This window comes from Hypomesus nipponensis, chromosome 26 (genome assembly GCF_054491055.1).
Source record: "Hypomesus nipponensis isolate SF chromosome 26, ASM5449105v1, whole genome shotgun sequence".
NCBI classification, from domain to species: domain Eukaryota; kingdom Metazoa; phylum Chordata; class Actinopteri; order Osmeriformes; family Osmeridae; genus Hypomesus; species Hypomesus nipponensis.
Genome location: NC_140386.1, coordinates 9,290,001 through 9,303,360, shown reverse-complemented (window position 1 = coordinate 9,303,360; position 13,360 = coordinate 9,290,001). Strand labels below are relative to the sequence as shown.

The following is a 13,360-nucleotide window of genomic DNA, read 5'->3' as shown; positions in this document are numbered from 1 at the left end:
GGCATCTGAGGCAGAAGGCTTTCCCCTTAAAGCAATAACCACTCATCATTTATTCATTCCTAGTCACACAGCAAGTATGAGCTAGTGTAACCATGACTAACTAACTGCTATCTACAGCTGCCATACAAAAAACTGTTTCAAAGACATCCGTGCCACAAGAGAGCTAAGGCTACTCTAGTTAAGGTCAGTCTAGACCTCGTGGGCTAACTGCTCAGGTAGCTTTGTTTGTTTGAAACACAATTAGCCAGGATATCTTATTAGTCTTACGAATATACAATACAGTATGTTTATTATTGAATTACAATACCCGCCCTGAAGGTAGAAATCGCTAGAACGTTTACCAGCATTCGCTGTATAAGCAACATGTTTCACTGATGACCAGTAAAACTAAGTAGTCCATTAATTATTGAATTTTTGACGTAATGATGCATCTAGTTAATTATTCGCAGACAGATTCACTCAGTAATGGAGAGCCATGAATCGGATAAACTACCGACTGATGGATAGTACCGTGACTATTTATGTTTGCACTGTGGAAGAGGAATGTCTGGTCAGGTGAGAGCGTGATGTTGTGGAGGTGGGAGGGTTCCTGGGTCAGGTCTGAGGTGACTGCAGGCTGGTCTGGAGGCTGTGTCTGTGTGGTGTGACTGCAGGCTGGTCTGGAGGCTGTGTCTGTGGGGTGTGGGGTGACTGCAGGCTGGTTTGGAGGCTGTGTCTGTGGGGTGTGGGGTGACTGCAGGCTGGTTTGGAGGCTGTGTGGTGCAACTCATCTCCTCACACAGAACAACTGACACGACAACAGGTGTAGGGCTCCAGTAGTGACTCACTCAGCAAAATAAACCTACCCAGAGCCCCCTGTCTTTCTTTACCCCCTGTCTCTCTTGACCTCCCTCTTTCTCTACCTGCCTCTCTCTCTCTGCCCCTCTCTCTACCCCCCCTACTCTACCAGAGTATGTGGATGCATGGGGGGGGGGGGGGTTGGGGGTACTTACACAGCCTCGTCCAGCAGCTGTTGTCTCTCCTGGAGCTCCTGTTTCAAGCTCTCCACTTCCACCTTCAGCTCGATGTTCTGGAGGAAATGGAGAGAGATGGGAATGACACAGACAAACTGTGCTGGAGGAGATGGAGACAGGACTGACACAGAGAAACTGTGCTGGAGCACAGACGCTGATACATGCATGTACTGATTAACAGTAGAGTTGGACAGAAATATGCAACATTAACAGTATACCATTCTATACAACACTGTCCTATGCTTTACTATACTATGCTATGCTATACTGTACTATGCTGTGGTACGTTATGCTATGCTATGCTATGCTGTACTATGCTATGCTAAACTATACTATACTGTATTATACTATGCTATACTATACTGTACTGTACTATGCTATGCTATGCTATGCAATGCTATGCTGTACTATGCTATGCTATACTATACTATACTATACTATACTATACTATACTATACTATACTATACTATATTATACTATGCTATACTGTACTGTACTGTACTGTACTATACTGTGGTATGCTATGCTATACTATGCTATACTATACTGTACTATGCTGTGGTATGCTATGCTGTACTATGCTGTGGTATGCTATACTATACTGTACTATGCTGTGGTATGCTATGCTATGCTGTACTATGCCGTGGTATGCTATGCTATGCTGTACTATGCTGTGGTATGCTATGCTATGCTGTACTATGCTGTGGTATGCTATGCTATGCTGTACTATGCTGTGGTATGCTATGCTATGCTATGCTGTACTATGCTGTGGTATGCTATGCTATGCTGTACTATGCTGTGGTATGCTATGCTATGCTGTATTATGCTGTGGTATGCTATGCTATGCTGTACTATGCTGTGGTATGCTATGCTGTACAGTGTCTGACAGAGTACACGTGCGTGTGGTCGACCCATATCTCTGGTGCGGGAGCGACACTAAAAATAGCAGAGGGATATCAGCACCTGCTCCACAGCCTCCCCTGCCGTTCACACCCCCCCCCCTCAGACCCCCCCCATCTCCCCCCTCCCCCCCCCGCACCCAGGCCACGGCAACAGGGACATTTTTAACTCTTGGCATTGTGGCAGGGCAAATTCAGTTTGAGTGGGTGTGTGTTGTGTTTGAGTGTACGTGTTGTGTTTACATGTGTGTGTGTGTGTTGTGTTTACGTGTGTGTGTTGTGTTTGAGTGTGTGTGTGTTGTGTTTGAGAGTGTGTGTGTGTGTGTGAACGATATATGGATGCCATCCTGCATCCCTTCCCACAGAGCAGACACCCCTATGCCCTGCATCAGAGCACGCCTGAAGGACCACTGCCAGCACAAACACAAATACACACACACACACACAGATGGACACACTAAGGGCCGGAGGGTTCTGGCTCTCATAATGTAGGTCATTACTCATAGGGTCTATTATTGAAAAGAGGGCAGTGAGATAAGGCCACCATCATGTGGTCTGTGTGCCTGAACAGGAGGGCGTCTGGGCCAGCAACACTCCGGAACACTGGCCTCCTCTAGTTGGGCCAGCAACACTCCGGAACACTGGCCTCCTCTAGTTGGGCCAGCAACACTCCGGAACACTGGCCTCCTCTAGTTGGGCCAGCAACACTCCGGAACACTGGCCTCCTCTAGTTGGGCCAGCAACACTCCGGAACACTGGCCTCCTCTAGTTGGGCCAGCAACACTCCGGAACACTGGCCTCCTCTAGTTGGGCCAGCAACACTCCGGAACACTGGCCTCCTCTAGTTGGGCCAGCAACACTCCGGAACACTGGCCTCCTCTAGTTGGGCCAGCAACACTCCGGAACACTGGCCTCCTCTAGTTGGGCCAGCAACACTCCGGAACACTGGCCTCCTCTAGTTGGGCCAGCAACACTCCGGAACACTGGCCTCCTGTAGTCTGCTCAGGCAGCCAGACAGGGACTCTGTCTGAGGGAGCTATTGAATTGGAAAACTGAAGCAGCACTTGCATTGATGTGAGTCCAAACAAAATTGGAATCTTTGAGCTTCTGGTTGATCGAGGCCAGCCACTGCTGGGAGAAAACTGTATCTCTGCATTTTGATCCTCTGAAAACCTGATCGCAATCTGATCTCCACTGCGTGATAGAGCAGACATGATTCCTGGCTGTGCTAGCTCTGAGTGTGCGTTAAGGTCAGAGGCAGAGGGCTCCACCAGGTCTGGTAGCATCGGTGGGATTTACACCGATCCTTTTGGCTCTCTGCCCCTGGGTCGGACAGCAGCTGTGAGGCTATCACCTTGCCACTAGAACTGGTCGAGACCAGCTTCTCTGCTCTAGCTCCGCCCTCACAGACATGACTGACAGTTAGACGGGCATAGCAGGTAAACAGCACAACCCTCTCCTGCTCGACAGCATCTGCATGCACTGTGCATGTGTATTCTGCATCAGACAGAGTGTAGCCTCGCGGTCAGTCCTCCATAGAGACTGTGCTCCAGAGAGTGATTGACAGCTCTACCAGGAAGCTGCAGCCGGAGATGAACCATCAACAGGTGACAGACAGGCAGGATTATCTATATTATGCTCAGTGACTGGGATGTCTGATTTACAGATGATCTCAGGTTATGGGATGATCCTCGGTCGACCTCGTGTATGTGTCTCACCTGCAGGGAGGCGGGTATGCACCCCACACACACACACACACAAGCATGGCAAAACACATATCAGCATAAAAACACACAGACAAACATGGATGGACAAACACGTACTAGCAAAAATACACAGGATCACCCCCCGAGCCTTCCTCCCCAACACCCCCCGCCCCCTTCCCCCACCGGGTCGCCACGGTGACACTCACCCTGCGGTGAACATGGTCGCTTCCTTCCTCGTACTTCCCCTGGATCCTCTCCTCCAGGAAGTAGATGCGCAGCTTCAGGCTGAAGTTCTCCTTCTTCAGGTCGTTCAGGTGCTGCGAAATGGTGCGGTAACCGCGGAAAACGTTAGACATGGCGCCTCGTAGACAGGGGAAGGGGGGGGCGTCCCGCGTCCGTCGCCTCAGTCCCTCATCGCCTCAGTGAGAACTACAGACTTTACAAACTAAAGACTACAAACACACGCCGTAACTAGGAGACGTGTGACTCGGTACGGTCCTTGTCTAAGACGACGCTACTCCAACGCTGTCTGAGCATGGAATGGCAGTCGGAGCCTGAGCGGGCGTCTTCCCCCTCGGTGTTGGGGGGCGTGCGGGCGGGGGGGAGGAGGGGTGAGGGGGGCGTGTGGGCGGGGGGGGAGGAGGGGTGAGGGGGGCATGGGTCATGGATCAAGGGAGGGGGTATGGGGGTAGGGGTGGTTGTGTGTTGGCTGTTCAGTAGGGCCGTCTCTAGGAGGGTCTTTTTTGGGAAGCTATCCCAGGAATCTGTGGGCCGGAGAGAGAGTGCGTGTGTGTGTGTGTGTGTGTGAGTGTGTGTGTGTGTGTGTGTGTGTGGTGGACGCAGGACAGGCTCATGCAGCAGACACACACACTGACAGGGACAGCCTCGCAAGACGAACATGAACCCTACGTGCAGACTAACCACTGTAGCTTCAGGTACACCTGGTATGTGGAGGTCTTCGTATGGGAAGGCGGGTGTTTTGGCCAGCGGGGGGCGGTATAACACCACCCTCGAACCCTGGTCACCCGAGGAGGTGAAAACCAAACACACCCTAACGTCCAGACAGCAGCGCTAGTCCAGAGCTATTTCAGGGCTGCCGAGTTGCTCTGGTCGTAACTCTGGAATCCTGGGACACAACCAGGTCCTACTACTGGCACAGCCGTCTCTTACAGAATCTAACCTGGTTGGAACACAATACAACAACCCTGCGTTCCTTTAGCAGACGATTACTTCCAACAGACAAACAAACAACCAAGACACACACCCGTCAGGAAGTGTTGCAGATGCGATGGGGAGGATGGGGGGGGGTTCCCATAGATATATATATATATCTATGGGGGTTCCTCTGATTTCTACAGCTACAGGGTCGTCCCTGTGAGAGAGGAGCCTAGCCGAGTCAGCGAGCTGGTGTGTCAAACACTGCAGGCCTGCAGACAACACCTCGCCAACCATAACAGGCCAATTAGGTGCCCTTTAAAGAAGATGACTGTCTTCATTACGAGACATGCCCGTGAGATGAAATCACCGTGCTTCTCTCCACTCCACTTCCCTGTGTCGGAAAGCCGGCCAGCGTTGGAGAGAGCGAGAGGCACTTTGGAAACATTTTCCAGGCTCCTCCACAAACTCCAAAATTGCACCCCCACCGGGTTTATTATCGCGGTGGATCTCGCAGGCCGTTATTACGATCCGAGTGGATTACGGTGAAACAGAGAGATCTCTGGACGCGGCGCACCCTGGAGTGGCTCTGCCCGCCGACGCCTCGCCGGCTTCTTCCCAGAAGAAGAGGACTTCCCTCGCCAGCGGTGTCCATTTGCATCGGGCGCAGACCCGCGGTTGTGTTGCCATGGTGCCCCGCGTGGACGCAGTCATAACAGTTTACAAACACGCTTCTGCTCTTACATTCGTCTGTCAAAGGCAATTAGGGAAATGGTGCCCCAATGGAGGGGGGAGGGGAGGGTGGGGGAAAGAGGAGAGGAGGAGAGGGAAGAGGAGAGGAGGAGGGGGAAGAGGAGAGGAGGAGAGGAGGAGAGGAGGAGAGGGGGAGAGGAGAGGCTACCACTGCCAGTTCAAAAAAAACTACCAGTTAGACATTTTCCAGCTTCACTGGCTGGCAGTAGCAAAACTAGGATCTCTTGATACTAGCCCCTCTATACAGGACAGACTCATTATGATGATACCAGCCCCTCTATAAAGGACATACTCATTATGACCACAGCCAGGATATGTGCATGATGCTTAGATACAACTTTGTCTTCAAATCTCTGGAAGACAACAGAGTAGGCAGACCTTAAACGCTACACTGAAACCAAACAGGTAAACCTAGAAATGATGTCTAATTGTGATGAGAAGAGCAGTGTACGGCTGTTACTCTTCAGTTTAGTTGACTAGATTGGAGCGGTCACCTTAGTCAGTGCTCAGAAGGAGGGGGAGAGGAGGAGGAGAAAGAGAGGCAAGGCTGGCGAGTCGAGCCCAGAGTCAAAGCTCAATGTCGACCTGAACATGAACCTACCCTAGTCCGACCACACACACATTTGGAGGAGAGGATATGAAGGGTCACTACGAATGTTCATTATTAAAGCCTGCCAGAGGATCTGAACCCGGACATTCAGTATTTCTTAAATGTTTATTAAAATGAATATAACACCTATAATAGATGTATGAGGGGAAAGGCTGCCATAGGCTACTGTTCTCATACTGTCAAAGCACAAACACAAGCAATTACATCAAGTAACCGTTAACCACCATGTCAAACAGGCTAATCATTCTTTCCCAGGATAGCACTGTTGTTTTCAAATTTTCCATCTATAATTATTACTTCACCCTGCACCCATAATTATATGGGTAGAAATTGGTCCAACAAGGAATAATACTAACTGTTCTATGTTTGAAGCTTATTTACCAGGGAACCGAGTCAAGCAGAAAACGTATATTCTCACTGTCTCCAAGGCAACGAATGGAAGGGCCGGCCAAATTCAATTGAGACCAAATTGAGAACAGTGTAACTTATAGCTCCAGTATAATGTAATGTAATAAAGGATAGGAGCCTGCTAGTCTGAGTCTGAAGGTAAGAGACCCTGCAGTCTACAAACATCTGAATGCTACTTAATAAGCGTCCAGGTTTTGTGGCAACGACAAATGCATGGGTGCCCCCACCAGCCAGTGACTTGACTGACTGCATTTCAGCCGACATTTGTAGCTTTGGTTACACAAGGGAGTCACAGAAGGTGGGTGTGTATGAGTGTATGAGTGTGTGTGTGAGTGTGTGTGTGAGTGTGTGAGTGTGTGTATGTTTCACTTAAAGCCATCAAGCAGCATGCTACCTTCCTCTACCTCTATACATCCACCCATCTCTCTTTCTCAATTTCCATCACTCTCTCTCTCTGTCTCTCTTGCTCTCTCTCTCGCTCTCTCTCTCTCTCTCTCTCTCTCTCTCTCTCTCTCTCTCTCTCTCTCTCTCTCTCTCTCTCTCTCTCTCTCTCTCTCTCTCTCTCTCTCTCTCTCTCTCTCTCTCTCTCTCTCTCTGTCTCTCTCGCTCGCTCTCTCTCTCATATCATTCCCAGATGTGGTGGCAGAGCTAAGTGCCAGTGGTATGCGAGCGGAGGGTGATGGGTGGTGCTGGGGAGGGTAGGAGAGGGCAAGGGAACTTTCTCTCTAACAGTGCCAGCCTCTCATCACGGCTACGGGTGTAGTGAGGGATGGGGTGGGGTGGAGGGGGGATGGGTCGAGGAGTGGAGGAGGGAGGGGAGAAGGGGTGGAGGGGGGATGGGTCGAGGAGTGGAGGAGGGAGGGGAGAAGGGGTGGAGGGGGGATGGGTCGAGGAGTGGAGGAGGGAGGGGAGAAGGGGTGGAGGGGGGGAGGGGGGGATGGGTGGAGGAGAAGAGGGGTGGTGCTGGAGGGGTGGAAGCAGGGGTCGGATCCCTTTTCCAGCCGTCCTGCCAGCCTCCATGTGGTCACAACACAGAGCCTCCCTGCTTCAACCACAAGAACAGCCCCCATCACCCAGTACACACACACACACACACACACACACCCCTGTCTCCACACACACGTTCTTCCTCGGCCGTTCGCTTCCTGGCATTGTTGCGGTTGAATGGCACCAAGCGACGAAGACGTCACATAAAAAGGGGATTTAATCCTCATTATTTGTTAAAGTTTTTAAAGCATTCACTCAAGACGTGTGGCAAGTCTGTGTGCTGTTTAAGATGGATTACAGTCATCGCCAGGCTGGGATACGCTGCTCTGCCTCGTGGAAACGACTGCAAGTCTGTCCCAGTGTGACAGACGCATGTCTGAGGTCATGTGATTTGTGGAGGGAGGAGAGTTGTAAATATTGTCTCTAAGGCGGGGCTGGCCCGGTCTCAGGGCTGCTGTGGTCTGCTGATGAAGAACTAACCGGGTTTAACCAGTCCACCTTCCTGTCGACGCTGCAGCCCTCTCATGCTTTATAACACCCCCCTGCTCGGTGAGGTACGCTCACCCGTGCCAGGTGGAACCAGAGCGTCCCAGACCGTACCATTTACTGGACGGGTGACTTTAAAGCTGGAATTGAAACCCGGCCTCGGGAGCTCTGTTTGGGCCCGGATCAGATGTTCCAGCGCCGGTCGGTTCGACCCAGGCTGTCTGAGATACCTGACCCCCGGAAGTGAGCTTTTTCCCGGGGCAGGTTGTGACGGATGGCCCATGGCCTGGAGCTCTGGTTGATGGTGCAGGGTGATACTCCCAGTGAGGGCGCTGAGGCCCTGACTCAGGCAGCTCCTGGGGCAGGCTCCATGGCCATCGCTGGCCTCACTCAGCCAGGAAGGAAACCCTGTCGAGTCAACCCCGCTCTGGGCCAACACAACCGCTGTGTAAATGTCCACCTCCTCCTCCTCCACTGGACTGTAAAGAGAGGGGAGCTATCAAGACTTTCTCTCAGAGGACTGGATTAGAATATTCCACTTTGAAAGCTTGTGTTTTTTGCTCGTGTGTGCGCGCGTGTCGGCGTTACACTGTTTTGTGCCTTTTGGGTGTTGAACGTACGGTTGTACACAGGTTGTATATATGAGTGAGGGAGGAGGAGAGAGAGAAAGAGAGAGAGGGAGGGAGGGAGAGGGGGAAGGGGGGAGGGAGGGAGGGAGGGAGGGAGGGAGGGAGGGAGGGAGGGAGGGAGGGAGGGAGGGAGGGAGGGAGGGAGGGAGGGAGGGAGGGAGGGAGGATCTGGACCCAGATCAGAGGCTCTCCTCTCTCGTACCACTCCCTCCATTCAGAGGTGTGACTGCTGTGAGTCAGCCAGACAGGATATTACCTCATCCAGGGGGGTGGGGGGAGGGGAGGGGGGCTGATGGTGGACAGCCAGCATCAATGCTAAGATAAAAGCTGAAAGCATCAGGGGGGTCAGAGGCTGGAGATGGGGGGGGGGGAATAGCCTCTTTCCATTAAGTCTTGCTGCTGGGGCTGGAAAGAGGAAGGGAGAGCAATATCGAGGAGAGGGGGAGGGGGGGGGGTTATATTACCTTCTAGAACAAAGGGATGACATAATGGTACTTAAAGCGGAGAGATGACCACGCGTTCAATCACAGAGACGTTGGATTGAGCTTCGATCTGTCACCCCCGCATACCGCCCATCTGTCTGCAGAGAGTGGTCTCCCTGGGCTAGCTGGGAGACACTGTGTGTGTGTGTGTGTGTGTGTGTGTGCACACGGGAGTGAGTGTGTGTGTTTGAGAGGGAGAGGGAGCACCTTACAATACTGGAGGGAGCTTTTCATCATGTCTTCAGTGCTAGAATGAATGTAGTGGACACGGCCTAGCAAGAGGCATGAAGCTCACGGGGTTAGAGCTACAGTGAGGGGATAGTGACTGTGGCACACACACACACACAAACACACACACACACAAACACACAAAGCCTACTGGTTATTACCCTTTTGTCGGCATTGCTCTTGCAACGCAATGACGACAACAGACAGAGCTGGAGCCGTAGAACGTGGCAGCAGTCTCAGGAAAAATCTCTCCCTCGCGGTATGAATCACAGGATGCCGTCCAAAACACACCAACACACCAACACACCAACACGGTGTTCACCCTACCGCCTCGTCTTCTGATGGATCTATCAGGGGTTGTAACGCACACTCTGGTGCTCAGTCTCTCTCCCCTGGTAGCAATCATTAGCTTCCTGTCGGGGGTCTCAGAACACACATTAGGCAGAGCACCGGAGCCTCCTCCAACTCCTACACACACTCCAGACAAGATCTCCACTTCTCCACAGGAAGGAGAGAGAGACAGAGACAGAGACAGAGGGAGAGAGACAGAGGGAGGGAGAGAGAGAGAGACAGAGAGAGAGAGAGAGAGAGAGAGAGAGAGAGAGAGAGAGAGAGAGAGAGAGATAGAGACAGAGAGACAGAGAGAGAGAGAGAGAGAGAGAGAGAGAGAGAGAGAGAGAGAGAGAGAGAGAGAGAGAGGGGAGATGATCTAACCATCTGTGTTGCAATTTTGCAGTGTTTGACTTCAGAGAAGTCTTGATTTGATCTGGTCTGTCAAGCAAAGACAATATGTCTTATCATGTAGGCTAGTTTAACACAAGGCCAAGTACACACACACACAAACACACACTCTACCACACACACCATCTATCCATACCTGTTCTGATTCCAATTCACAGGAGTTTCCCCTGCACTCTCCACGTTTGTATACAAAACGATATACACATGTAGCTAAATCGCACAAGCATGTATGTGATGATGCAGGGGAGGTTTGTGGTGGAAAGAGGCCGTTTTCCCAGGCACTTTGTTCACAGAGTAAATCTGTCTCTGATTCTGTGTGTTTATGGAGGGTCTAAATGATGGTATCAGGTTCGCTCTGGTCCAGACCACTGCCAACTGTCATGAACCCTCCTCCCCACACGGCCTGCTTTCGTCTCTCCGGCAGACGAGAAACCCAATCCAGCATTGAGGTTCTTTCTCTCTCTTTCTCTTTCTGCTTGGATTCATTTCGCTTGCCGGAGAGGGAGGAAGAGAGAGGAAGAGAGAGAGAGAGAGAGAGACAGAGAGAGGAAGAGAGAGGAAGAGAGAGGAAGAGAGAGGATGAGAGAGGAAGAGAGGGGAAGAGAGAGGATGAGAGGGGAAGAGAGAGGAAGAGAGAGAGAGAGAGAGAGAGAGAGAGAGAGAGAGAGAGAGAGAGAGAGAGAGAGAGAGAGAGAGAGAGAGGATGAAAGAGGAAAAGAGAGGAAGAGAGAGGAAGAGAGAGAGAGAGAGACAGAGAGAGAGAAAGAAAGAGAGAGAAAGAGAGAGAAAAGGCAGATTTGGTAAACAAACACCCTGCTCAGAACAAAGGGTTTCCAGTCTCAAATAGAAGGAGGAGGGAACAGTGATGGCGAAACTGTTTTGTGAATGAAGTCCAGCTGACAGACAGGGACAGTTCACCGCAAACCTCAAGGTTTCAGAGTGTGTGTGTGTGTGTGTGTGTGTGTGTGTGAATTCAAACTGACATTCTAAACCTACAAAATCCAACAATGGATATCAGAGAGAAACACAATGCCTGTTCTCCTTCCTCACAAACAGGCTTCAAAATAAAACACCAGTACCTGGTGTCTCCAGTAGATGGCCCTATCACAGAGGGCATTAAGGAAGTTTGCACCAAGATAGCCCCCTCACCCACCAAAAAAAAAAACTTCATATTAACCCTGATATAGACAAACGTATGTGCTGTAAACCACAAGAAGGATGTGTTGTCTGCGCATACCCAGTCTGTGACCGTTAAGGCTGACAGTGTATGGATCACTAGATTCATGCCTGCACACGTGCTCTCAGTAGAGTGTATGAACAGTGTGTGTGTGTGTGTGTGTGTGTGTGTGTGTTGGTGCTCTGTTGTCCATGGAGAGACAAGAGAGGAACAGAGAGCTGAAGCCTGAGGGGCCTGTGGCATCAGACCATCAGCTGGCAGGAGGAGATGAGACTGTGACGGTGCCTGGGGGTGGAGGGGTGGAGAGGAGGACGGAGGGGTGGAGAGGAGGACGGAGGGGTGGAGAGGAGGACGGAGGGGTGGAGAGGAGGACGGAGGGAGGGAGGGGTGGAGGGAGGGAGGGAGGGAGGGAGGGAGAGGAGGACGGAGGGAGGGAGAGGAGGACGGAGGGAGGGAGAGGAGGACGGAGGGAGGGAGGGGTGGAGGCTGGGAGGGAGGGGTGGAGGCTGGGAGGGAGGGAGGGAAGGGTGGAGGGAGGGGTGGAGGGGTGGAGAGGAGGACGGAGGGAGGGGTGGAGGCTGGGAGGGAGGGAGGGGTGGAGGGATGGAGGGATGGAGGGAGGGAGGGGTGGAGGGGTGGAGGGAAGGATGGAGGGAGGGGTGGAGGGAAGGATGGAGGGAGGGGTGGAGGGGTGGAGGGAAGGATGGAGGGAGGGGTGGAGGGGTGGAGGGAAGGATGGAGGGAGGGAGAGAGGGGTGGAAACTGGGAGGGAGGGAGGGAGGGGTGGAGGGGTGGAGGGAGGGAGGGAGGGAGGGAGGGAGGGAGGGAGGGAGGGAGGGAGGGAGGGAGGGAGGGAGGGAGGGAGGGAGGGAGGGAGGGAGGGAGGGAGGGAGGGAGGGAGGGAGGGAGGGAGGGAGGGAGGGAGGGAGGGGCGAATGGAGAGGAGGGACACATATCCTCAACTCTCATTATTTTCCACAGAGAGAGCACATCTGTAGAATCACACACACACACACACACACACAGGTACCCACAAAAACACCACACACACTGAAGGCTTCGTGTGCTGTCAGGTCACAGCAAATAACTCGACATCCAATCCCTCACTGACACGGGGCTACATACAGTACTGCCAGCAGGACTCATCACGGTAGAAACAGCAAACCTCCTGTCATGACCAGGCCTCGATGCAATCTACATGTACAGCGTGTGGGGAGAGCTACCTTAGCTCCAAGCTAAACAGCCTAGAGAGGGGATCTCTGGCTGCCTATCACAACAACGGCTAATGGCTAACGGCTAACACCATGGCTCTGTCCCACGTGCAGAACTCTCTCTGACGAATGTAAAACAGTGCAGGGAGGCTGTTTTGAGGCTGCGTTCACTTACGCAAAGGCGTGTTTAGGCAACCTCTGAACCGCTACTGTCAAAGCAACAGTTAATCACTCCGAGTGCTGCTGGTGGCCGTCTAGTTACAATCAGGGCAGGAGGACGTGCTTCTGAGGTGACTTGAGGACACTTTTACCGCACACTTATACGACTTTGATCCAGTTGAAGGCTTAAACGTTCGAGATTTTAGAATTTGTAAGCGATATGGATAGGGTGTGTGTGTGTGTCTTGCATCAAGAACACGTTCAGAGCTCTCGTCTGTTCACTGTAATGTGCAGAGCCATTTCATCAGACGAAGACCATTACAAAACCCTGCAGCATGTAAAACATCGTCTGTAAGATGTTTCTACCGACTGAGCAGCACGGTCCAACACAGAGCGAAAAGCTAGCCGTGGTTATCCCGGCTCTGCCTTCCTCTGACAAATTAAATAAGCGCTCATCTGGTTCTTATTAGGCTCTCGTTAGGGATAATTGGGAGTGGTATTTACAAACAGCATTACTCCATTCTGGCCCGAGCTGGGCTGGGCCAGGCTGGGCCAGGCAGGGCTGGGCTGGGTTACATATCTGCCACGAGCAGCCCAGAGGAGCACTGCTCAATGTCCGCAGCAGGGGCAGGCTCTTTAACTGGGATTTTTGATGGTTCGATTCTAATGTTTCACTGGCAGTGAAAATATTTTCACTGGGGTGGAGAGGGTACTT

The 13,360-nt window shown here is 52.1% G+C and overlaps 1 protein-coding gene across 2 annotated transcripts in view; it reads right to left on the bottom strand.

Moving 5' to 3' along the window:
• The window catches only part of pde4dip (phosphodiesterase 4D interacting protein), a 57,499-nt gene that overhangs the window by 30,487 nt on the left and 13,652 nt on the right, over window positions 1-13,360 (bottom strand). For both annotated transcript variants that reach the window (XM_084692661.1, XM_084692662.1), the window contains exons 4-5: window positions 3,826-3,936; window positions 993-1,069 (exon numbers count right to left, since the gene is read on the bottom strand). In XM_084692661.1, coding sequence (XP_084548787.1) covers window positions 993-1,069; window positions 3,826-3,936 — 188 coding nt within the window. The remainder of the gene's footprint in view (window positions 1-992; window positions 1,070-3,825; window positions 3,937-13,360) is intronic.